This window comes from Cololabis saira, chromosome 1 (genome assembly GCF_033807715.1).
Source record: "Cololabis saira isolate AMF1-May2022 chromosome 1, fColSai1.1, whole genome shotgun sequence".
Lineage (NCBI taxonomy): Eukaryota > Metazoa > Chordata > Actinopteri > Beloniformes > Belonidae > Cololabis > Cololabis saira.
The window spans coordinates 3,300,937-3,327,437 of record NC_084587.1 but is presented as its reverse complement, the minus strand read 5'-3'; the positions used below and the strand labels follow the sequence as shown (position 1 = coordinate 3,327,437).

Here is a 26,501-nt window from a genome sequence, read left to right as displayed (position 1 = left end):
CCTCAACATCCATCACCTTACACCCTCAACCTCCATCACCTTACACCCTCAACATCCATCACCTTACACCCTCAACATCCATCACCTTACACCCTCAACCTCCATCACCTTACACCCTCAACACCCATCACCTTACACCCTCAACCTCCATCACCTTACACCCTCAACATCCATCACCTTACACCCTCAACATCCATCACCTTACACCCTCAACATCCATCACCTTACACCCTCAACACCCATCACCTTACACCCTCAACACCCATCACCTTACACCCTCAACCTCCATCACCTTACACCCTCCATCCCCTTACACCCTCAACATCCATCACCTTACACCCTCAACCTCCATCACCTTACACCCTCAACCTCCATCACCTTACACCCTCCATCCCCTTACACCCTCAACATCCATCACCTTACACCCTCAACATCCATCACCTTACACCCTCAACACCCTCAACATCCATCACCTTACACCCTCCATCACCTTACACCCTCAACATCCTTCACCTTACACCCTCAACATCCATCACCTTACACCCTCAACATCCATCACCTTACACCCTCAACCTCCATCACCTTACACCCTCCATCCCCTTACACCCTCAACATCCTTCACCTTACACCCTCAACATCCATCACCTTACACCCTCAACATCCATCACCTTACACCCTCAACCTCCATCACCTTACACCCTCCATCCCCTTACACCCTCAACATCCATCACCTTACACCCTCAACCTCCATCACCTTACACCCTCAACCTCCATCACCTTACACCCTCAACCTCCACCACCTTACACCCTCAACATCCATCACCTTACACCCTCAACATCCATCACCTTACACCCTCAACCTCCATCACCTTACACCCTCAACATCCATCACCTTACACCCTCAACATCCATCACCTTACACCCTCCTTCACCTTACACCCTCAACCTCCATCACCTTACACCCTCAACATCCATCACCTTACACCCTCAACCTCCATCACCTTACACCCTCAACATCCATCACCTTACACCCTCAACATCCATCACCTTACACCCTCAACATCCATCACCTTACACCCTCAACATCCATCACCTTACACCCTCAACCTCCATCACCTTACACCCTCAACATCCATCACCTTACACCCTCCTTCACCTTACACCCTCAACCTCCATCACCTTACACCCTCAACATCCATCACCTTACACCCTCAACCTCCATCACCTTACACCCTCAACATCCATCACCTTACACCCTCAACCTCCATCACCTTACACCCTCAACCTCCATCACCTTACACCCTCAACATCCATCACCTTACACCCTCAACCTCCATCACCTTACACCCTCAACCTCCATCACCTTACACCCTCCTTCACCTTACACTCTCCAACATCCATCACCTTACACCCTCAACCTCCATCACCTTACACCCTCAACCTCCTTCACCTTACACCCTCAACCTCCATCACCTTACACCCTCAACCTCCATCACCTTACACCCTCAACACCCATCACCTTACACCCTCAACACCCATCACCTTACACCCTCAACCTCCATCACCTTACACCCTCCATCCCCTTACACCCTCAACATCCATCACCTTACACCCTCAACCTCCATCACCTTACACCCCCCACCCTCCATCACCTTACACCCTCCATCACCTTACACCCTCAACCTCCATCACCTTACACCCTCAACCTCCATCACCTTACACCCTCAACATCCATCACCTTACACCCTCAACATCCATCACCTTACACCCTCCATCACCTTACACTCTCCAACATCCATCACCTTACACCCTCAACATCCATCACCTTACACCCTCAACATCCATCACCTTACACCCTCCTTCACCTTACACCCTCAACCTCCATCACCTTACACCCTCAACATCCATCACCTTACACCCTCAACCTCCATCACCTTACACCCTCAACATCCATCACCTTACACCCTCAACATCCATCACCTTACACCCTCAACATCCATCACCTTACACCCTCAACATCCATCACCTTACACCCTCAACATCCATCACCTTACACCCTCAACCTCCATCACCTTACACCCTCAACCTCCATCACCTTACACCCTCAACCTCCATCACCTTACACCCTCAACATCCATCACCTTACACCCTCAACCTCCATCACCTTACACCCTCAACCTCCATCACCTTACACCCTCCTTCACCTTACACTCTCCAACATCCATCACCTTACACCCTCAACCTCCATCACCTTACACCCTCAACCTCCTTCACCTTACACCCTCAACCTCCATCACCTTACACCCTCAACCTCCATCACCTTACACCCTCAACCTCCATCACCTTACACCCTCAACATCCATCACCTTACACCCTCAACATCCATCACCCTCCTGCAGCCGAACATCATACAGTTCACACATCTAGCACACCAAGTCCATCGCAGGTTTATGTGACGTATCAAAATAACTGTCGTCTCGGAGCATTTCTGTTACCGGGGTGACGGTACCGAACCCTCATCTAGGAAGGAGAGCGTCCTTTCATCATTCCGAGTTATTAACGATTAAAATGACGTAGATCTCTGGACTTCCTGTCAGTTTTACTGGGTCTGAGGTGTCAAGATACGACCTTCAGGAAACGCAACAGCTCGTCCACATGGGGGCGTATAACCTACTGAACACACTCCTCACAGCTGCATGTGAAGGGACTTAGTGAAATAAATCAAATAAAGGTTTTCGGCCGGGTTATAGGGAAGGAAAAGTCTGGTTGTTTTTCTCTAACGGGACTCAGACTGAAATACTTACAGCTGCTTATGAGAAATTCATGGCCCAGAGGAAATCCCTCAAGTTTATCTGCTTAAAAACCAGCAGTCACAGTAAAGCAGCTTACTGCCGCCTGACCGGGTCTTCCCCCTGACCGGGGCTTCCCTCTGTTCCTGACCGGGTCTTCCCCCTGACCGGGTCTTCCCTCTGACCGGGTCTTCCCTCTGTTCCTGACCGGGTCTTCCCTCTGTTCCTGACCGGCTCTTCCCTCTGTTCCTGACCGGGTCTTCCCTCTGACCGGGTCTTCCCTCTGACCGGGTCTTCCCTCTGTTCCTGACCGGGTCTTCCCTCTGTTCCTGACCGGGTCTTCCCTCTGTTCCTCCTGACCGGGGCTTCCCTCTGTTCCTGACCGGGGCTTCCCTCTGTTCCTGACCGGGTCTTCCCTCTGACCGGGTCTTTCCTCTGACCGGGTGTTCCCTCTGACCGGGTCTTCCCTCTGACCGGGTCTTCCCTCTGACCGGGTCTTCCCCCTGACCGGGTCTTCCCTCTGTCCCTGACCGGGTCTTCCCCCTGACCGGGTCTTCCCTCTGACCGGGTCTTCCCTCTGACCGGGTGTTCCCTCTGTTCCTGACCGGGTCTTCCCCCTGACCGGGTCTTCCCCCTGACCGGGTCTTCCCCCTGACCGGGTCTTCCCTCTGACCGGGTCTTCCCTCTGACCGGGTCTTTCCTCTGACCGGGTGTTCCCTCTGACCGGGTCTTCCCTCTGACCGGGTCTTCCCTCTGACCGGGTCTTCCCCCTGACCGGGTCTTCCCTCTGTCCCTGACCGGGTCTTCCCCCTGACCGGGTCTTCCCTCTGACCGGGTCTTCCCTCTGACCGGGTGTTCCCTCTGTTCCTGACCGGGTCTTCCCCCTGACCGGGTCTTCCCCCTGACCGGGTCTTCCCCCTGACCGGGTCTTCCCTCTGACCGGGTCTTCCCTCTGACCGGGTCTTCCCTCTGTTCCTGACCGGGTCTTCCCTCTGTTCCTGACCGGGTCTTCCCTCTGACCGGGTCTTCCCTCTGACCGGGTCTTCCCTCTGACCGGGTCTTCCCTCTGACCGGGTCTTCCCTCTGTCCCTGACCGGGTCTTCCCCCTGACCGGGTCTTCCCTCTGACCGGGTCTTCCCTCTGACCGGGTGTTCCCTCTGTTCCTGACCGGGTCTTCCCCCTGACCGGGTCTTCCCCCTGACCGGGTCTTCCCCCTGACCGGGTCTTCCCTCTGTCCAGGCTCCTGCACTGCGCGGTGTCGGTGGTTTTCCAGATGACGGTTCTCAGGGATCTGGAGAAACTTGCCGGCTGGCACCGAATCTCCATCATCTACGTGTTCAGCGGTATCATCGGGAACCTGGCGTCGGCGCTGTTCCTGCCCTACCGGGCCGAGGTGAGACCCCCCCCCCCCTACCGGGCCGAGGTGAGACCCCCCCCCCCCCCCCCTACCGGGCCGAGGTGAGACCCCCCCCCCCCCCCTACCGGGCCGAGGTGAGACCCCCCCCCTCCCCCCTACCGGGCCGAGGTGAGACCCCCCCCCCCCCCCCCCTACCGGGCCGAGGTGAGACCCCCCCCCCCCCCCTACCGGGCCGAGGTGAGACCCCCCCCCCCCCCCCCTACCGGGCCGAGGTGAGACCCCCCCCCTCCCCCCTACCGGGCCGAGGTGAGACCCCCCCCCCTCCCCCCTACCGGGCCGAGGTGAGACCCGTCCGTACGGCCGGGACGGACTAGTCCGGGTTTGGACCGCTGCCCGGGTTTAGTTTTTAGTGAGCTTCCTGAGATCCGCGGTCCTGGTACCACGGAGCCGTACCCTTTAGACACTTGACCTTTTTCTGTAATAGTAGTAATAATAATTATTATAATAATAATGGTGACAATAATAGTGATAATAACAATAATAGTGACAATAATCATCTCATCGCACCCCAGAGGTGGCAAAAGTACTCACATTCTGTAGTAAAGTAGAAGTACCTCGTATAAACTCAATTAGGATAATAGTAATAATCTGTTCCCACAGCTCTGCTAACGTTGTAAAGTGACTCGTATAAAACGATAAATAAGCTGATAAGACCTGAAAACACTTTACTGCTACGTAAACGACGGTAAAATCTGCTGCTCCAGACGTTCTCAGGTTTCAGGTCGATACGAGACGAATGTCCAGACGTCCGTCTGAACGTCCGCGGGTCGGGACGTCTCCGTCTCGGGTCGGCGGCGTCTCTTAAGTCGTGTCGTCATTCACGGAGGTTGGAAAAGTAACAAGTCTGTTTTGATGATTTAAGAGAAAGAAAGTTTTTACATTTTTCTTTCTAAATGTATCGATTTAAAAGTAAAAAGTAGAGTAACGTAGTAATTTTACTTCCTGACTCTGGTGCACAGAGCTCTCTAAAACCTCTTAACGCCGTTTCAGGGAAGTCGAAGGTCCAGAACTCAGCCGGTGGAACCAAATAACAAAGGGTTGGTCTGATGGATTGTTTAATTGGTCTGGGTTTAGCCTTGACTACAAGTTTAACTCAGATACATCAGCAGCGGCGACGGCCTCCGTTCACCGGCAGGTTAATCCCTCAACGGGAAAGTGGCTTTAGGACCGCAGACCTGCCGGTAACTCTGAATCATCCACACGGGTTTCCCCCCAAACTGCCAGGTTATGAACATTAAAGTGGACGTTTCCAGCGGGTGGAGCCGTGAGACGTCACCGGTCCGATCCCCGTCCGGCTTTAATAAAGTACTTTAATGAGGCCAAATGTGACTCAGCAACGATCCGCTCTCACATGCTGAATGAGTTGCTCCAATTTCCCATCAGCACTTGCAACAACACTCTGGAGGGATTAATGAGCTAATTAAGCCCAAATAAAACCCACGAAGCTCTCGGGTCAGAATCAGGGTCCAGAGTTCTGCTGGCACAGCGGTTCAGAGCAGTTCTGATCTCCGATTCTGAACAGATTCAGGAGCAGCTGGACTCCGTTCTCGTTTCCTCTGATGAGCTGAGGTTTGAATAAAAACAAGTCTCTTCCAGCAGAACTAAACCAGAGGAAACTACTGAAAACATGGACATTAAGGATCTTTGGTAGATCGTTTCGTCTAGTTTTGGTGCAAAAAAAATAAAAAAGGAAAAAAAGAAGAATAAACTAAGAAAAACAAGGGTGAAAAAACATTTTTATTTTGAAGAAAAAGGTAAAGGAAAAAATTACAAAAACAAGAAAAAATGTAAGTATTCAAATGTGATTTGTGCTTAAAAAGTTAAAAACAATCATTCCTGAGATCCATCTTAAACATTAGAGGTTCTACACTGACAGACAGAAAGATCAGAGCAGATTCCTGAAAGAACTGGGAACAGAGGAAACTACTGAAAACATGGACATTAAGGATCTTTGGTAGAACATTTCAATGAATGAATGAATGAATGAATAGCTTTATTGACGCTGGTCTGGCGTCCCAGCACAGTGAGATAACAACCAGTACAACCATCAGGACACAGACAAAACAAATAACATAAGACATGAGTCAACTGGTGAGAACAGATCAGAGAAAGGATGACACTGGGGAGGGAGGAGGGAAAAAAGGCTTCCTCACACTGTATAAATACACAGTGTGAAAGTGCAAAAAAAACACCTCAGCACAGAAAGCAACATGACAAATTTAACATGATCATCACAAGGCTTGCACATGTGTGGGGGGGGGGGGGGTGGTTCTAGGGGCGGGGGGGATCCCGGCACAGTACCCCAAGTGAGCACTGCGGCCAGTGGCGCGGCTCTCAAACCTGTTGACCGTGTTGGGGGGGGGGGGGTGATAAGAGGGGGGGCCGGGGAAGGCGTTGATTATAAAGGAAGGTGTATTTTTCATTGTGTGTGTGAGCGGTAAGTCCGTGAACTTCGCTCAGAGCTGCTCCTCAGCCAATGTCCTTGATGTTATCAGACGGCTCAGTCAGTTCTGAAAACAGGTCCACAGATGTTCCTGGGAGAGGGGAGAGTTAGTGGGGGCAGAGTCACTTGTTTACATTCCACCAGGGTGATTGTGACCAGAGCGGTCGGTCAAACCGCTCTGTCAAGGCCAGATTATAGAATCAACAATTATATTGCAAGAACAGACAGACTCAGTAATTTTCCGTCTGCCTTTAGTCTCTGGTTCATCAATGGCGACTCCAAACAGACGAATTAGTGATCAATTCCCGCCAAGCCGAGCTTCCAACTTCTCCAAGGTCTTATCCATCTTGCCAATGAGCTCAAAGACCGCCGCTAACCTGCGATTCTGTTCAAGAATCACATCCAGCTTGCGGTTTTGCTCTCCCAGCGTTAAAGTCAGAGTGTTTTGGTCGCAGAGCTTATCAACGTCGGGTAGCTCAGAAAGGGCCAGAACAGCATTCGGCGACTTACGCGTTTGTCGATATGCGAGGAAATCCCCCCACTCCAATTAGAAGAAATCCTGCTATCATAAATCCAATTATGAAGCATCTTCAACGTCCTCGACAGACAGAATCGCCAAACACAACGGTTTCCAATGTTTCCAGGAATCCATTGTGTATCCAGCAAAACATGTCCCATCGGGGCAGGAGGGCTCCCTTACCCCCTGACTTCTCGTCGCAAAAATTTGGTCAATTGTGCTGAGACACCAGTTAATCAATTCCATGATTGTAGAGTTTCGGAGGAGTGAAAAGGAGAGACTCTGAAGACAAGACAGGACAAAAGCAGTAGCAGGGCAGATAGATAAGGGAGAGGAGCAGAAAAGCGTCCGCCTTCACCGAGAGCCGGAAGTAGAAGCGTATTTCGTCTCATATTGGACAAAGACACATTTTAGCAGAGTTTTATTTTGTAATCTACATTTTTGTCTCCTTTTTATTCCCCTACGATCTCAAACAAGCTCAAAAACAAGCATCTCTTATATTGAATAGTTTTTTTTTTATTTTAATGAATGGAATAAAGAATAAAAATCTCCATGTGAACTGGTCTCTAACGTGTCTAACGTCGTCTCTAACGTCTCTAATGTCGTCTCTAACGTCTTTAACGTGTCTAACATCTCTAACGTCGTCTCTAACATCTCTAACGTGTCTAACGTCGTCTTTAACGTCTCTAATGTCGTGTCTAACGTCGTCTCTAACGTCGTCTCCAACGTCGTCTCTAACGTTATCTCTAACGTGTCTAACGTCGTCTTTAACGTCTCTAAAGTCGTCTCTAACGTCGTCTCTAACGTCGTCTCTAACGTCGTCTCTAACGTCGTCTCTAACGTCGTCTCTAACGTCGTCTCTAACGTCGTCTCTAACGTCGTCTCTAACGTCGTCTCTAACGTCGTCTCTAACGTCGTCTCTAACGTGTCTAACGTCATCTCTAACGTCATCTCTAACGTCATCTCTAACGTCGTCTCTAACGTCGTCTCTAACGTCGTCTCCAACGTCGTCTCTAACGTGTCTAACGTCGTCTTTAACGTCTCTAAAGTCGTCTCTAAAGTCGTCTCTAACGTCGTCTCTAACGTCGTCTCTAACGTCGTCTCTAACGTCGTCTCTAACGTCGTCTCTAACGTCGTGTCTAACGTGTCTAACGTGTCTAACGTCGTCTCTAACGTCGTCTTTAACGTGTCTAACGTGTCTAACGTGTCTAACGTCATCTCTAACGTCATCTCTAACGTCGTCTCTAACGTCGTCTCTAACGTCGTCTCTAACGTCGTCTCTAACGTCGTCTCTAACGTCGTCTCTAACGTGTCTAACGTGTCTAACGTCTCTAACGTCGTCTCTAACGTTATCTCTAACGTCTCTAACGTGTCTAACGTCGTCTCTAACGTCGTCTTTAACGTCATCTCTAACATCTCTTATGTGTCTAACATCCCTAACGTCGTCTCTAAAGTCGTCTCTAACGTCGTCTCTAACGTCGTCTCTAACGTCGTCTCTAACATCGTCTCTAACGTCGTCTGTAACGTCGTCTCTAACGTCGTCTCTAACGTGTCTAACGTCTCTAACGTCGTCTCTAACGTCGTCTCTAACGTCATCTCTAACGTCGTCTCTAACGTCGTCTCTAACGTCGTCTCTAACGTCATCTCTAACGTCGTCTCTAACGTCGTCTCTAACGTCATCTCTAACGTCATCTCTAACGTCTCTAACGGTTCTCCTCCTCTGGTCCCGGTCCAGGTGGGCCCGGCCGGGTCCCAGTTCGGGCTGCTGGCCTGCCTGTTCGTGGAACTGTTCCAGGGCTGGCAGATGCTGCAGACGCCGTGGAAAGCGTTCCTGAAGCTGCTGGGCATCGTGCTCTTCCTGTTCCTGTGCGGTTTGCTGCCGTGGATCGACAACATCGCCCACATCTTCGGCTTCCTGAGCGGCCTGCTGCTGTCCTTCGCCTTCCTGCCCTACGTCACCTTCGGCACCTTCGACAAGTACCGTAAACGTGTGCTGATCTTCCTGTCGCTGCTGGTGTGGGCGGGGCTGCTGGCGTCGCTGGTGGTCTGGTTCTACATCTACCCCATCAACTGGCACTGGCTGGAGCACCTCACCTGCCTGCCCTTCACCAGCAAGTTCTGCGAGAAGTACGACATCGACCACAACATCCACGACGTGGTGCACTAGCCGGGGTCGGCTACGCCCCGCCGACGCCTCGGAACCGACTCCTAATGGACTCGGAACGGACTAGGAACCACTATGACAATCAGGGATTTTATTTGTCCCGAGAACCAAACTGGATCCTGCTGGTTTAGTCGCCGTCATGACGCTTCTTTCTAGGCCCGAGTCGGGACCTTCGTCAGCCGAGCAGCTGGAAGCTCCTCCCCCAAAAGAGGTGGGTCCCTGACTCCTCCCCCAAAAGGAGGCGGTCCTCCCAGGCTCCTCCCCCTCCCAGGCTCCTCCCCCGGCCGTCAGGCGCCCAGCGCTGGTTTCCAGCAGGAAGTAACACTACTCCACTACTCTGCTACTCTGCGTTTCTAAACACTTGTTTCCGTGAATCTGCTGCACTTATCGGTTGTTTTAGTTCGGACCTTCAGGTTCCCGGTACCACAGCTGCCTTAACCGGACCGGTACCTCAGCTTTATGAAACCACGAAGATGCCTCGGCGTCTCCGGCGTCTCCTGCCTCCCTAAAGGAGGCGGTCCTCCTGAGGAGTCTCCGGCCTCCGCACTTATTCAGGAGAAACAAGATCGTAACTAACGATCTCAACGGGATTAACACGTTATTGGTGCAACTACGAGTCGTCCGTGACACGGTAACCACGGTAACCACGGTAACCACGGCGCTGTTGGTCATGTGATCGGTGAACGAGACGAGTTCAGAACCCCCGACGACGGAGACGGTGACGTTTGAACCTCGGCAGCAAAGGATTCTGGGGGTTTAGTTTGGTCGTAAAGTCTCATCTCTGAGAAGAAACGTTGTTTAAAAAAAACTAATATGATGTTTTATTCAGTTTAAACACTGTAGAGCAGCAGGATGCTCTCTCTCTCTCTCTCTCTCTCTCTCTCTCTCTCTCTCTCTCTCTCTCTCTCTCTGTCTCTCTCTCGTCCAGAATCAGGTCCGGTTGGCGCCGGTTCTGTTGGGACCAAATAATTCAGCCTTGTCTTTTCTTTTTCTAACATAAGGGAACGTTTCTGATACAAACTAACTCTCTCTCTCTCTCTCCATCTCTCTGTCTGTTTCTGTTTTTATAAGTGAATGTGTCGAATAAAAGCCGTTCTGGAAACACTGAAACCTTCATGTTTCTCCCGTTATTCTTGATCTTTCTGGGTTCGGAGGTTTTTCTACCCGTCCTGAATATCTGAGAGGAAGTTCAAGTTTCCAAGGAAAAAACAAAACAGGACAACATAAAACACATAAATACAATAAAACAACCCTGTTAAAAGGAACCCTGGCTATTAAGACATGTAGGTCTTAAAAGATAAATGTGGGTATCAATTATAACAATGTGATATAAAAAACCTTTTTGATGTCTTCGTTTTTATAAAATTTGAAAATATAATTTAACTCGTAGGTCGCCATTGTTGTTTACATTCTGGGTAGTACGTCACACGGTGGCTCCTGCTAACCCCCGTACACTGTTTTGACATCCAGAAACAGATGAAAACAAAGCTAAACAAACAGGTGACGGCGCACCAGAAATACAGATCAAAACACAGCTAAACATTAAGGTGACGGCGCACCGACAAAAAAGTAAAAAAAAAAAAAAAAAAAGTGCAGCCCCATACAGCATGAACTATAAAAACACCATAAAACTCAGATAGACTAACCGACCACACGTTTCAACTAGCAGATAACCGATGCTACAATAAAACCCCAGCCAGATCTGGCGTCATTAAATTAAATAAAGATGTTCTTGCCTATTTGACGCGAAGTCTGCGCCTCCCGTTTCGTCAAAGTCCCGGGCCAGTCCCCTCAGCCTCTGGTCTGTCATTACCCAGCACCGAAGCCGGTTTTAGGGGGGGGCATGGGTGGGCTATGCCCACCCAAACGTGCATCCTCCCCACCGGCGTCTCCATCCCGGCGGCGGCGAGAGCGGATGGCGGAGCGCTGCAGGCTCATAGAGCCACGGCTACGCCGTCAACGCCGTAGGCTACGGCGTTGACGGCGTAGGCTCCTCTGACAGACCAGAGGCTGAGGGGACTGGCCCGGGACTTTGACGAAACGGGAGGCGCAGACTTTGCGTCAAATAGGCAAGAACATCTTTATTTAATTTAATGACGCCAGATCTGGCTGGGGTTTTTGTTGTAGCATCGGCTATCTGCTGGTTGAAACGTGTGGTCGGTTAGTCTATCTGAGTTTTATGGTGTTTTTGTAGTTCATGCTGTATGGTGCTGCACTTTTTTTTTTTTTTTTTTTTTTTTACTTTTTTGTAGGTGCGCCGTCACCTGTTTAGCTGTGTTTTGATCTGTGTTTCTGGTGCGCCGTCACCTGTTTAGCTTTGTTTTCATCTGTTTCTGGGTGTCAAAACAGTGGACGGGGGTTAGCAGGAGCCACCGTCTGACGTCACTACCCAGAATGTAAACAACAATGGCGACCTACGAGTTAAATTATATTTTCAAATTTTATAAAAACGAAGACATCAACAAGGTTTTTTATATCACATTGTTATAATTGATACCAACATTTATCTTTTAAGACCTACATGTCTTAATAGCCAGGGTTCCTTTTAACATTTGTTTTAAGATGAGATTTAAAAACAGCCATAGAAGGATCCGGACGTCGGTGCAGCTCGGTCCAGAACCAGGACCGGTTCTGCAGAGACCCGGTTCCCCGGCTCTTTAGCCGGGAGTTGGTCAGCTGACCTCAGAGCCCTGGAAAGTTTATGGACATTTAAAACACCTGAGATGTAACAAATGTAACACAGTCAAAATAATTAATTAATTCAATCATTAAATAAATGTACAATGCAATACATAAAATTGGAAATACATAAATATATATTTACTTAATATACAATTAAATAATTAAATGTGTCATTGAATAATTTAATTTTGAATATTTAATTGGATATACAGTAGTTTCATTATTTCATTACATATTTAATTATTTCATGGTTCCTTCCTGCATTGGCTAAAGCACATCATGAATTCATTTAAACTGTCACTTCGACTAATGTATATCCAATGAAATATATTCACCATTTAATTATTAAATGATATTTAATTATTTAATCGTACATTAAATAAATTATATATTTATGTATTTCCAATTTTCCATCCATCCATTTTCTATAACCGCTTTATCCATCGCAGGGCCACATATAAACAAACAACCAGACACACTCACACTTAAGGGCAATTTAGAATAATTAATTAACCTACTAGCATGTTTTTGGACTGTGGGAGGAAACCCACGCAAGCACGGGGAGAACATGCAAACTCCACACAGAAAGGTCCTGCCGGGCCTGGGAGTCGAACCGGGAACCTTCTTGCTGTGAGGAAACAGTACTAACCATTAAGCCACCGTGCTCCAATTTTACTTATGTTATTGTACATTTATTCAATGATTTGATTTATTAATTATTTCTTTAATTGTGACTGTTCCATAGTAACAAGGTGCAAGACCATGGAAAGATTTAAAAACAAATAGAAGAATTTTAAAGGATGAAAACAAAGTCTCAAAGTTTCTGAAAGATAAAAAGGGTTTAATTTTGGATAAAAGCCTCAACTGGAAGAAACTAGATTTTACAACTGCATTAATTAGTTTCTCCATTTTAAAGTTGGAGTCCGGAACTAAACCAAGATTTTTGTCAGAATCTCTAACACGTGGTTCCTGGATCTACGAGTCTCCGGCAGCACCGGGACCAGAACTGCTGTTGGATTCGGGCCGTTGGTCCCGGACCTGCTGCTGTGGAGGAGCGTCTGGTCGCCATGGAGACGGAGACTTGTCGCGCCGGTCGCTGCTCCAGACTCATAACCTCGTCTGTCCACTACATTTACATCAGAAGTTGGTCGGCTCAGTTTTAGTTATTTATTGATTTAATTATTAATTTCGTCCATATCCCCAATTAAAGATCAAACACTTCCAGTGAAGAGAAAACAACAACTGAGTTAGAAAACAGAGCATTTATTAACTTACAAACGAAGCTGTTACAAAAAATAATAATTACAATCTTACAAATGTTGATTTAAAGGCTTTAAAGAGGCGAAAGGGGCGACGAGCTGCAGGAGATTAGTGAGTAACTTTAACCAACTTTACGGTTATTAAAGACACAAAATTACCTGAATTAACAACTAATTTATGGGAGTAAACCAGAAATCTGCTGCCGACTTAGCAATATTTGGAGAAAAAAACGTATTGTTGCATAAAACAACCAGATTTAATTTAAATCCAGTTAAATTCACATTCAAGACGCATTTTATATTGCTCTTTTTTTATTATTTAGCTATTTATTGGTTATTTCTATTTTAAATTTTCTGTATAAACAGTTGAGCGTGTGTGTGTTTTGGCTGCTGCACGATTGAATTTCTCCTCTGGGAGATCAATAAAGTCTTCTATTCTATTCTATTATTTTAACTTTATTTACCATTATTTCATTTAACAAATGAATAATGTGTCGACTTTAGGCAAGGCAAGTTTATTTGTAAAGCACAATTCAACACAAGGTAATTCAAAGTGCTTTACATCAACATAAAAAAACGGCAAGACACAATTAAAACATAAATAACAAATAAAATGTTAATAAAAAGAGGTAAAATAATACAAAGTACAAGTTGTTAAACAGTAAGGGCAGTAGATCCAGCAGGTTCATCTCATTCTTACAATGGCAAGAATTACGTTTCTATACGGTCAAAACGTACAAAGACCGGGTCAAATACAGTATTACAAAGTAATCTGTAACAATTCGTACGGTGAATTAAACCAAGGTTTAGTTTTATTGGCTCGTTGAGTCTTTAACCCTTGTACTGTCTTTGGGTCAAAATGACCCAGTTCTTCTATCCTTCTTTCCTCCTGCCATGCTCTCTCCTTCCTTCTTCCTTTCCTCTTTTCCTCCTTTTTCACCCTCCTTTTTCTTCCTACCTCCCTTTTGTCATTCGTTCCTTTATTACCTTCTTTGCTTTTCCTTCTTTTCCATCTTTTCTCCCTTCCTTACTCCCTTTCCTACTTCCTTCCTTCTTTTCTTCTTTCTTCCTTACTTCCTTCTTTCCTTACTTCCATCTTTTCTTCCTTCCTTCCTTCCTTCTTTCCTTACTTCCATCTTTTCTCCCTTCCTTCCTTCCTTCCATCTTTTCTCCCTTCCTTCCTTCCTTCCTTCCTTCCTTCCTTCCTTCCTTCCTTCCATCTTTTCTTCCTTCCTTCCTTCCATCTTTTCTTCCTTCCTTCATTCCTTCCTTCCTTCCTTCCTTCCTTCCTTCCTTCCATATTTTCTTCCTTACTTCCTTCTTTCCTTACTTCCATCTTTTCTCCCTTCCTTCCTTCCTTCCATATTTTCTTCCTTCCTTCCTTCCTGCCTTCCTTCCTTCCTTCCTTCATTCCTTCCATATTTTCTTCCTTCCTTCCTTCCTTCCTTCCTTCCTTCCTTCCTTCCTTCCTTCATTCCTTCCATATTTTCTTCCTTCCTTCCTTCCATATTTCTTCCTTCCTTCCTTCCTTCCTTCCTTCCATATTTTCTTCCTTCCTTTCTTCCTTCCATATTTTCTCCCTCCCTCCCTTCCTTCCTTCCTTCCTTCCTTCCATATTTTCTTCCTTCCTTCCTTCCTTCCTTCCTTCCTTCCTTCCATCTTTTCTTCCTTCCTTCCTTCCTTCCTTCCTTCCTTCCTTCCTTCCATATTTTCTTCCTTCCTTTCTTCCTTCCATATTTTCTCCCTTCCTTCCTTCCTTCCTTCCTTCCTTCCTTCCATCTTTTCTTCCTTCCTTCCTTCCTTCCTTCCTTCCTTCCTTCCTTCCATCTTTCTTCCTTCCTTCCTTCCTTCCATATTTCCTTCCCTCCTTCCTTTCTTCCTTCCATATTTTCTTCCTTCCTTCCTTCCTTCCTTCCTTCCATATTTTCTTCCTTCCTTCCTTCCTTCCTTCCTTCCTTTCTTCCTTCCATATTTCTTCCTTCCTTCCTTCCTTTCTTCCTTCCATATTTTCTCCCTCCCTTCCTTCCTTCCTTCCTTCCATATTTTCTTCCTTCCTTCCTTCCTTCCTTCCTTCCATATTTCCTTCTTTCCATATTTTCTTCCTTCCTTCCTTCCATATTTCCTTCCTTCCTTTCTTCCTTCCATATTTTCTTCCTTCCTCCCTTCCTTCCTTTCTTCCTTCCATATTTTCTCCCTCCCTTCCTTCCTTCCTTCCTTTCATATTTTCTTCCTTCCTTCCTTCCTTCCTTCCTTCCTTCCTTCCTTCCTTCCTTCCTTCCTTCCATATTTCCTTCCTTCCACATTTCCTTCCTTCCTTCCATATTTCCTTCCTTCCATATTTTCTTCCTTCCTTCCTTCCTTCCTTCCTTCCTTCCATATTTCCTTCCTTCCTTCCTTCCATATTTTCTTCCTTCCTTCCTTCCTTCCATATTTTCTTCCTTCCTTCCTTCCTTCCTTCCTTCCTTCCTTCCTTCCTTCCTTCCATCTTTCCTTCCTTCCTTCCTTCCTTCCTTCCTTCCTTCCTTCCTTCCTTCCTTCCATATTTTCTTCCTTTCTCCCTCCCTTCCTTCCTTCCTTCATTCCTTCCTTCCTTCCATATTTTCTTCCTTCCTTCCTTCCTTCCATATTTTCTCCCTCCCTTCCTTCCTTCCTTCCTTCCTTCCTTCATTCCTTCCATATTTTCTTCCTTCCATATTTTCTTCCTTCCTTCCTTCCTTCCATATTTTCTTCCTTCCTTCCTTCCTTCCATCTTTCCTTCCTTCCTTCCTTCCTTCCTTCCTTCCTTCCTTCCTTCCATATTTTCTTCCTTTCTCCCTCCCTTCCTTCCTTCCTCCCTTCCTTCCTTCATTCCTTCCTTCCTTCCATATTTTCTTCCTTCCTTCCTTCCTTCCATATTTTCTCCCTCCCTTCCTTCCTTCCTTCCTTCCTTCCTTCCTTCATTCCTTCCTTCCTTCCTTCCATATTTTCTTCCTTCCTTCCATCTTTCCTTCCTTCCTTCCTTTCTTCCTTCCATATTTTCTTCCTTCCTTCCTTCCTTCCTTCCTTCCTTTCTTCCTTCCATATTTTCTTCCTTCCTTCCTTCCTTCCTTCCTTTCTTCCTTCCATATTTTCTTCCTTCCTTTCTTCCTTCCATATTTTCTTCCTTCCTTCCTTCCTTCCATATTTTCTTCCTTCCTTCCTTCCTTCCATCTTTCCTTCCTTCCTTCCTTCCTTCCTTCCATATTTTCTTCCTTCCTTCCATATTTTCTTCCTTTCTCCCTTCCTTCCTTCCTTCCTTCCTTCCTTCCTTCCTTCCTTCCTTCCTTCCATATTTCCTTCCTTCCACATTTCCTTCCTTCCTTCCATATTTCCTTCCTTCCTTCCATATTTTCTTCCTTCCTTCCTTCCTTCCTTCCTTCCTTCCTTCCTTCCTTCCATATTTCCTTCCTTCCTTTCTTCCTTCCATATTTCCTTCCTTCCTTCCATATTTCCTTCCTTCCTTCCTTCCTTCCATATTTTCTCCCTCCCTTACTTCCTTCCTTCCTTCCTTCCTTCCTTCCTTCCTTCCTTCCTTCCATATTTCCTTCCTTCCTTCCTTCCTTCCATATTTCCTTCCTTCCTTCCTTCCTTCCATATTTTCTCCCTCCCTTACTTCCTTCCTTCCTTCCTTCCTTCCTTCCTTCCTTCCTTCCTTCTTTCCTTCCTTCCTTCTTTTCTCCCTTCACCCTCCCTTGACCCAAAGACAGCACAAGGGTTAAAATGTTCCACTGGTTTTAGAGAAGAAGAAGGAGGTGAAGGACGAGGCAGCAGGACTTCTGAAGACCTGGACCTGCAAAACCAGTTCTGAGGTCCAGTCTCTTCTGGTCTGATCCGGTCCGGACAGCTGCAGGTCTGGACCGCCCCCCCAGGAGTCCAGGGGCCCCCGGGAGTCCAGGGACCCCCAGGAGTCCAGGGGCCCCCCGGGGCCCCGGCGGCCGGCGTGGCGTCCCAGACGGCCCTCAGACCCCAGAGTTCCCTCCATCAGCAGCCGCTGTTGCGGCGCATGAAGGCGTGTCCCCGGACGGAGAGGCTCATCTCCACGAAGCTCAGGGGCCCCACGGTGACCTGGCTGGGGCCCCGGGCCCGGAACCCGGCCCGCTGGTAGAAGGGCACCAGGAAGTCCTGGCACATGAGCAGCGCGCGGCGCACGGCGGGCCGGCCGCGCAGCGTCTGCAGGTAGCGCAGCAGCAGCAGCGGGCCCTTGCCCTGCTGGCGGCAGCCGCGGTGCACGGCCAGCACGTGGATGTGCACGGTGGCCCCGCGGGGCCGGTGCAGGGTCAGGGCGTCCTGGGGGGAGAGGGAGGGGGTCAGAGGTCAGAGGTCAGTGTTACTGTGGAGGAGCAGCTCTGCTGCAGATAAACCTGCTGCTCAGGGCCGGTGTTCTGACCATTTCTGCTACCTGCCGAGAAATGCTACTTGTGGTTCTGCGCATGCGCACAGTCGATTTTCAAAGTTTGATTGCCACGCTAAATTGATAATATGGGATGTTGAGTATTTGATCCTTCAAAAATAAACTACCCATGACACAAATTGCATTACACTTTGTGAAAATTACACGATAAAGAGAAAAAAAAACAATTCTATCGCTTTATTTGATATTCATTCAGTCATTGGCCTTTATTTAACCAGGCAGGTCATTAAGAACATTCTTATTTACAATGACGGCCTGGCAAGAGACAAGGAACACTTGGGGGAAAAGGAAGTGGTTTAGGGAATAAAACAGTAAAATTGTAGCTCTACAAAGGTAGAAAACCATTAGGTAGCATTTTTTGGCAAAGCAGCAAAAAATGGCAGAATACCGGCTCTACAATAATAATAATAATAATAATAATCTAATACTGGCTCTAGGGGCCAACACTCACAGGGGCCCCCTCAAACAACCCCCTCGTTAGACACTAACACTAACACAACGCACAATCATTTCTGTCCGCCTAGCAGCACTTTTTTTTACATTTCTGGCTCCTGACTTCCTAACTTAGCATTCTTATCTTGGTAGTTAAAGGGGACCTATTATGAAAAACAGGTTTTCTCTTACTTTAACATATATAAAGTGGTCTCCCCTCAGCCTGCCAACTCAGAGAAGGAGGAAAGCAACTAAATTCTCCAGAGTCTGTACAGTCGCCCGGATGAGCCGTCCAGTGTGATGTGGATCTACGAGCCAATAAGATTCTGCTCCCCAAAGTTACGTTACGACAGGAGCGATGCGTGAAACCACTAGCAACTAACTCCGCCGGCCGGAGCTTCCACCATTTTTTCGTAGCGGTGTATCGTGATGGCGTCTGTTCCAGCTAGACATGCGAATTGCTCGGTTGTTGGTTGTTGTTGGAGGCTTTGTTCCCTCCCCTGCTACGCGTCATTCAGGCAGCCAATCAGCACAGAGCCTCATTATCATAGCCCCGCCCACTCAGAATCCTGCATAGATAATGAGGTTAGAGAATGGGAAGATAAAGACATGGATCAGAGGCTGAATTTCTAATTTATTTAGCAAAAACAATCAAAAGCTTGTTTTTAAGACATTCAAAGCCTGTTTAAAATAGGTATTAGATGCCATAATAGGTCCCCTTTAAATTTAACCGGACACTTTTATCTGACAGCTGAAGATGGAGCCGCTCTCACCAGGTTTGTTTACTAAAAACAGTTGGAGATAGAAGGCGGGGAATTCTCCCTTAGGGAGTTCTCCGCCGGCCGACCACCGTCATTGCAAATTCTCCTCATTGTCACTGTTCTGTTGCTCGGCCCTCAGGGGCCTCAGGGGCCTCAGGGGCCCAAGGGGCCTCAGGGGCCTCAGGGGCCCGAGCATTAGCCCGGTACGCACCTCTGATTACGCTAGCAGTATCCCAGCATTCTTTGTTTTGTTTTTTGTACATTTTATTTATATTGCACCTTTCACAGACAACAAAATGTCACATATAATATAATATATAGTAATATATATAATATAATATGAATAAAACAGTCACCGGGGTGAGGCGGTCCTGGTCCCACAGCGAGCCGATGATGAAGGCCACCAGTCTCCCCTCCTGGAACCAGCCCAGGGAAAGATCCGGACACTCAGACAGGAAGTGACGCACCTCGTCCAGCCGGAGGGGAACCTGGCCGGATACTGAGATGAAGGCTGGGGGGGAGAAGTGTTAAAATCAGGTCAAGTTTGACTCACATTTATACAAAACAGGATTTTCAGATCACAAAAAAACAGGAAATAAATAAATAAAGTAACATTTTCTGACAATATTTCAGGAGATTATTTAGTCTTTGATCCAGGAACGGGCAGCACGGTGGCTTAGTGGTTACACTGTTGCCTCACAGCAAGAAGGTTCCCGGTTCCACTCCCAGGCCCGGCAGGGTCTTTCTGTGGAGTTTGCATGTTCTCCCTCCGGGTACTCGGGCTTCCTCCCACAGTCCAGAAACATGCTAGTAGGTTAACTGGTGGTTCTAAATGTAGGTGTGAGTGTGTCTGGTTGTGTGTTTATATGTGGCCCTGCCATGGACTGGCTGGTTACTTAGGCCCAAATCCACAAAAGGATTGCGCAGCTTTTGCGGCCGCTAAACCGGTGCAAATGAGACAAAAAGAGAGCGTCTAATTCACAAAGCACCCGCAAAGGGGGAATTGCTCCACAAACTGCGCTGCCAAACAAATAGTGTCATGGTGCGCCTGTGCCATTTGCATGCATGTAAATTAGGTAATATTCATACATTCGGCGCAAAATTGCCCCCTTTCTATGCAAATAAGCCTCATTGCAAAAACCGTCTAATTCACAAAGGCCAGCGCTATTTGCCACACGCAAAAATAGTGGAGCAAATACCGTCTTTTGGAAGCGTGTATTAACTGCTGCAAACTCCTCACTCCCCGTCTCTCTGTTTCTCTCTCTCTTCAATATCATTCAAGCCTGTGTGATACTGGATGATATTAAGGGTGAAATCTACAGTCAGACATGACTGTAGACAGTCAGATCAAGTGGGGTTGTGGACTTATCTCAGATTTAAAAATAAACATAACAGGACGGAGCTCAGGATTCATCCATACATAAGGGGCTGCTTTATTACAAACAATTCCACCATATAAACATATAAATCTAGAATGTGTGTGTTTAACAGCTGACTTGTAGGTGTGTGTAGCTAAACACAGAACATGAATTACCATTAGATCCTGATCTGATCCCGATCCGGTGTTGATGAAGTTACCGGTGCTGTGCCTTGTGCGTAAATGTGCACAGCCTCTTAACATTTGACATTTCATTAGCTTATGTCATACATGCGAAATACTAGAGAAGTACAAATAGGTGAAAGTGTAGGCTGTTGTGCTCTCTGCAGTTTTCATTATGGACCAATCTGTGTGCTGAAATATGGAGAACACTGGAAACAGCTCCGTTCACTTACTCAGACAAGGGAAAATTGCACTCAGCTGCAAAACTTTGTTTTTTATGCGTGTTTGCGCCGGGATATCATTACAGCAAAATCTTTTGTGAATAGGACCGTAAAGCGGGGCAAATTGCGGGCGCAAATGCGGCGCAATTCACAGCGATATTTGCGGGCGCAATCTATTCTTTGTGGATTTGGCCCTTAGTATTGTAACTTGTTTACTGGCACTGTTTTGTGACGTATTGCATTGTCCTTCTATTTCTGTTGTTGTTGATTTGTTGTTTTGTCCGTAACTTTTTAAGCTGCAATTTTTGGCCAGGTCTCCCTTGAAAAAGATCCTCAATCTCAATGGGACTAACCTGGTGAAATAAAGGAATAATAAATAAAAACTGGCGACCTGTGAACCCAGGGTGTAAATGAGCTGACAGGCTCCAGCAGACCCCGGGGACCCTGCTCTCCAGCACAGGGCCGCCGCAAGGGGTGTGCGAACCGTGCGACCGCACGGGGCCTCGCGCTATAGGCGTTTTTTTTTTTTTTCCTTTTTTTTTCCTTTTTTCCCTTATAAATATCAACAGTCACGTTCCATTACAGACCTAAATGTGTACTAGTCTGTGCATATCGATAAATATATGTGCAATGATGTGCGTGTCTGTTGTGCAATACAACTGATCAGACCAAGCGCAGACACAAGCTAGTCTGATCCAGACGGTGGAGTTGGAACAAACTGTCACACAATGTCGAGAGAACGAGACAGATTCAGGAAATTTCCATCAGGGGATGAAAAAAGAAAAAAACTAAAGAAAATGGAAGAGTTTAATGCCTCTCTGAAAGGCTCGTTTGATAAATTTGTTACAAAAATCACAATCTGACCGGGTCTCAAGCAGCCGTGGGGCCCCGCGTCCAGGCAAGAGATGATGATGAGGCAGGGGAAGGTATCCAGTATTTTGCTAATTGGAGAGTTAAAATTGCGCATATAGACACCCGATCCGACCCGAAAAACCAAAAATTTCGCAAGGGCCCCCCTGACCATTTCACACAGGGCCTCGCAAATCTCCCAGACGGCTCTGGATGGAAGATCCAGGAACGTATCTTACCTTCCCTCTCGATCTCAAACACGCTCACCGCGTCCTCCGGGCTCAGCGGCCGGAACTCGCTGGCGGGGAGGGTGTGGCGGCGGCCCTGGGGCCCCGGGGAGCCTGGGGGGCCGGGGGGGTCTGGGATGGGCACCAGGGGCCCCAGGGGCACCAGGGGCCCCAGGGAGCCTGGGGAGCACGCCTGGAGCGTCTTCATCCTGCGCTCCCGATTCCTGCACAAACACACAGATTGGGCTGAATAAATCCTCCTCCGTGGTCCCCGGAGTCTGGATCTGGTCTGAGCCGCAGCGGTGCGGCGGCGGTTTTTATCCCGTTATCCCGGGGAGGGAGGGGGTTCTGGGGGAGGGGGGGGTTCTGGGGGGGGCCTGATCCCCGTCACAGGTCCGGAGGATCCGGATCAGGTTCTGGATTCCCGCTGCAGGCGATTAGAGGATTATGGGTAACGGGTTGCTGGTCACGTCCTCATGAAGGTGAACAAGTTCAGGAGATGAAACATCCAGGAAACTGTTGTTGACTCAGTTCCCGTAGACGGGAACCAGAACTAGAACCAGAACCAGAACCCGAACCAGAACCAGAACTACTGCTGCTCTCAGAGTCTGGCCCCTGGTCATATAGAGGAATATTATTTAACTATTTAATAATTATTTCAGAGTCATTGATATGGTTGTACTATCTGGTATTTTCAATAAGTGCACTGAGTATAATTTTTGGTTAGTATATTTGTCATGATTACAGCACTATGAAATATGTTTTGGTGTGTATGGACTTTGACTTTTTTTTTTGAAGTTGAGTTGTGGGGGTTTGTGTTCTATGTATCTAAAGTATACTCCTCTTTTTGTGGTTGAAAATATAAAAATACAATAAAAAAAAAAATGAGTTTAACCAAACTTAGTTGAAGGTCAAAGAATGGAATGAACTTCCAGAGGAAGTGGTGCAGGCCCAGTCTGTGAACTCTGGATAGGTTCTGGTCAAACAAAGACTTTTGTATGATTTTAGAGCTGATAGGTGATGCAAACTGGAATTAATTAATCTGTGTGGACTTTATGAAATGTTTTGAATGTAAATTTTAGTCCTATGTATTTATTGTAAGTTATTCTTGGTGCCGATGTAAAGGACACATGTCCTGTATCGGTCAATTTATTAAACTTTATTAAACTTTATTAAACTAATTTCTTTATTAAACTTTAGTTAAAACAAACTTGGTTAAAATAAACTTATTTAAAACAAACTTAGTTAAAATAAACTTAGTTCAACCAAACTTAGTTAAAATAAACCGGCCAGAAATAATCCAAACTTTATGCAACAGAAATATACAATAGCTAATAATTGGATCTCAAACACGTTTCTTGTGCATCGCTCCAAATAGTTGATCTAATTTTTATAAAATAATGAATAAAATAACATCTATGTGACTTTAGTTCTTACAAATTACAAGACTTTTTCTCGTGAATAAATATTGAACGAGACAAACAAACTATAGATTTACGTGCGTTTTAGAAAATGTTCCAGTTTTCCTGGACCAGAATCCTTCATAGTTCCCAGATCTTTGTGGGGTCAGGAGTCTTTCAGAGCTCAAATACAGCAGTTTAATGAAATAAAAAATGTTAATTTAAAGCCCTTCTGTGCAGCAGTTCCACCTCTGACCACATGGGGGCTCATAGATCTGCTACTGGTTCATTTCTGACGTCACGGCTCGAACATGAGTTTCCTTGTGGTTTGCTGCCCCCACGTGGCCACAGGTGGTACTGCTGCATCCTGTTAAAACCATGACAAAGAGCTTTAACATTCAAATAAAAATATATGGATTCATGTCCGTAGATGCCAAATATATTTATATATTTATATTTAATTTTTAAATGTAACTCTGGGTATAAACTTTTTTTTTTTTTACTGACAAACAAAACAACAAAATCAATGTTTTATCTCAGATTTCTTCTTATATGTGGGTGTGTATGAGTATGATGGTTTTCTATAATGATGTTTATTTTGGGAGAGAGACAGCAGCAAAAAGAGAAACAATAATAATAAAAAAGAATAAATAAATAAATAAGGAAAAATGATAAATAAGCCAGAGCAGAGTTAAATACATTAATTTGTTTATAACTCCAGGTATAAACTTAATTAACTAACAAGCACAGACTCTTCCAGCAGACAGATATGAGCTTTATGCTAGTATTTTTTTAAGTATTGTTCTATAAAATGTGACTTCCAAGAAAACAAACACTGAAGACTTTTTTCCTCTGCTGATTTTCATTTCTCTTAATTCTTACTAGAAACCACAGAGCCTTCAGTTGCAGCTCCGCCTTCATCCAAGACCAAACTTAGTTAAAACAAACTTAATTTACTAATTCTTTCTGTCGGACAAGAATATTTAGGTTTTTTTAAATACCTGACATGTTTCATTGATTCCTTTCGCTTTCATCTAAGAAAAAGCTACCAACCTGTCAATCTTTTCTGTGTGAATAGCAGAATCACCATGGCAACAACATCATTACCAGGGTCAAACTACCGTCTCACCACGGTCTAATGTCTCTATGTTGAATAAGCCTGAGTTTAAGTTCAGATCGTTCAACTAAATAAAAGAAGAGTTGGTGCAATGACACACAGAAAAAACCCTCACTCAGTAGATGCAGCTTTATTGTTTTGTGTTTTTTATTGTATATTGTATTGTATTTGCTCATGTCCCGTGTTTGTGTGAACAACCTTTTCCAGCTGCTTCCTGAAGTTCCTGATATATTTGTTCCAGTGTCTGGTTCATTTACTGAGTATAATAAATAAATAATGAGGTTGTAAGATCTTTTAGTCTGAAGTAAAGTGAGTCAGGGAACTGCCTTGAGACGGGTTAGTTTTACCGTACTGATGATGTGTTGTTGCCATGGTAACGAGGCCTGTTATATCTTCCGGACCAGTGCAAACTATAAAAGTATTACAGTATTTAAAATCAGGCAAATAAAAGTGCCAAAAAGAGGAGCAAGGACTGAGGCATCAAAAAAGCAGAAAACAAGATATATCATCACAAATCTTTTTAGCCATTTTGTTGGAGTCTATTTTTCTTAGGTATAAGAAGAATAATTTTAAATAATTTTAAGAACAATCAAAGGAGGGTTTGCTATTCCTCCACTTACTACAATGAATATGAGTTGATCTTTTTTTTTTTTTTTTTCTCATTGATTTTACAAAAAAATAAGGCACATCATACATTCCAAAAGAACATTTTCATCAAAGATCACTGAGCGACCAATGAGTAAAACAAAACAAAGAAGATACAAAGCGAAAAAAAACCTGCAAGTGATCAGTCAGGAATTAGGGAACAAAGATACTTCTGAACATGCTGGGCTTTTTGAATCATGCAAGATTTTAAATATTTTTTGTACTGAATTATTTCGTTTAGATATGCAATAAAGATTGGATTAATTTTCAAAAAGCGACATTTATGAATAAAAAATGTAGCCAATATAATTAAATTATTGATTCCAAAGTCTATTTTTTGTGTCCTCCACTTGTAAACCAACTTTAATGCTTTCAAATGTAAGAATAGGAATGGTTTGATCATTCTAGGTTATCCCGTATTAAAGCTTCCCAAAAGGTCCTGGTTAAGCTACAAGAGAAAAAAAGATGCTCTAAGGTTTCCATGTCTGCGTTACAAAAAGTACAATTATTCAAATCTAAATTAAACCTTTTTATGTAAAAAATCATTACATGGATAAACCTCATTGATTATTTTAAAATGAACTTCTTTAGCCTTAGGTGGAAGTGGAAAGGAGAGAGAACTGGTTCTCATCTTAATTAAAAAACTAATAGTATAATGTTGAAACATAAGTTTCCTCTTCAAAGGTGAAGAGAAACACATCAAAGTAAAATTAGTTCTCAAGAATTTATTATTGCATTTTTTATCTAAAAAAATACAACCATCTATAACTAAAGGCATTTGTGGACTAACCACAGAATAAATCATCATGCCTTTAAGTTGGAGAATCATTGCTTGTGGAACTGCCTTAATTACTGTGTTATATTGTCTATTTGTACAAACAAGGTTGTATTTTGCAATGAACGCACCATATGTTAAAAAATCACCTCCAGTTTCCAACAGATGCATAATGGACCAGATACCTTTCTCCATCCATTCTTTGTAAAAGAAGGATTGTGTTGTTTTACATAGTAGCGGTGGCGGCGGGAACTGCAGCGGTGACGCCCATAGACGTACGTATCCGCCCCATGGAGCTGCTGTGATACGTCAACGACGCCGCCATATTGGATGTGGCAAGACTGTAAACTAATACAAGTAAATGGACTTATTTTCATACAGTTCCTTTCTACAAAGAAATGTACGTTTTACGTCTCATTTATTCATTCACACACGCACTAATATACTTGGGAAACAGTTAGGCACCAAATATAATATATTTAATTTTCTTAGATGGCAAAAATAAGAACTTTATTGATCCCACATAGGAGTAATTCATGTTATATCAGCTATAGAGAACAAGGTAGTGCCGAAAAACAACATACAGGACTGTCTGAGAAAATTAGAATATTGTGATTTTCTGTAATGCAATTACAAAAACAAAAATTTCATACATTCTGGATTCATTACAAATCAACTGAAATATTGCAAGCCTTTTATTATTTTAATATTGCTGATCATGGCTTACAGCTTAAGAAAACTCAAATATCCTATCTCAAAAAATTAGAATATTCTGGTAATCTTAATCTTAAACTGTAAACCATAATCAGCAATATTAAAATAATAAAAGGCTTG

The 26,501-nt window shown here is 45.2% G+C and overlaps 2 protein-coding genes across 5 annotated transcripts in view; one reads left to right on the top strand and one right to left on the bottom strand.

Moving 5' to 3' along the window:
- Nucleotides 1–10,428, top strand: part of LOC133448389 (inactive rhomboid protein 2-like) — a 76,183-nt gene extending 65,755 nt beyond the window's left edge. For all 4 annotated transcript variants that reach the window (XM_061726993.1, XM_061727165.1, XM_061727081.1 and 1 more), the window contains exons 17-18: nt 4,029–4,182; nt 8,902–10,428. In XM_061726993.1, coding sequence (XP_061582977.1) covers nt 4,029–4,182; nt 8,902–9,333 — 586 coding nt within the window. In that variant the 3' untranslated portion in view covers nt 9,334–10,428. The remainder of the gene's footprint in view (nt 1–4,028; nt 4,183–8,901) is intronic.
- Nucleotides 10,429–17,178: 6,750 nt separating this feature from the next.
- On the bottom strand, nt 17,179–21,938 carry LOC133449813 (serotonin N-acetyltransferase-like). Its single transcript, XM_061728794.1, has 3 exons — nt 21,743–21,938; nt 19,250–19,404; nt 17,179–17,576 (listed from the first exon to the last, which is right to left on the bottom strand). The coding sequence occupies exons 1-3, from the start codon at nt 21,936–21,938 to the stop codon at nt 17,271–17,273; spliced, it is 657 nt and encodes a 218-aa protein (XP_061584778.1). The 3' UTR covers nt 17,179–17,270.
- Between the last annotated feature and the right edge of the window lie 4,563 nt (nt 21,939–26,501).

Bases quoted from the DNA above. Each gene is read 5' to 3' on its own strand.
- LOC133449813 (XM_061728794.1), bottom strand. From the start codon at position 21,938: ATGAAGACGCTCCAGGCGTGCTCCCCAGGCTCCCTGGGGCCCCTGGTG. The intron at 19,405-21,742 runs GTAAGATACGTT...TCTCCCCCCCAG, and splicing joins GTTTGAGATCGAGAGGGAAG to CCTTCATCTCAGTATCCGGC. The intron at 17,577-19,249 runs GTGACTGTTTTA...CTCTCCCCCCAG, and splicing joins ACCAGGACCGCCTCACCCCG to GACGCCCTGACCCTGCACCG.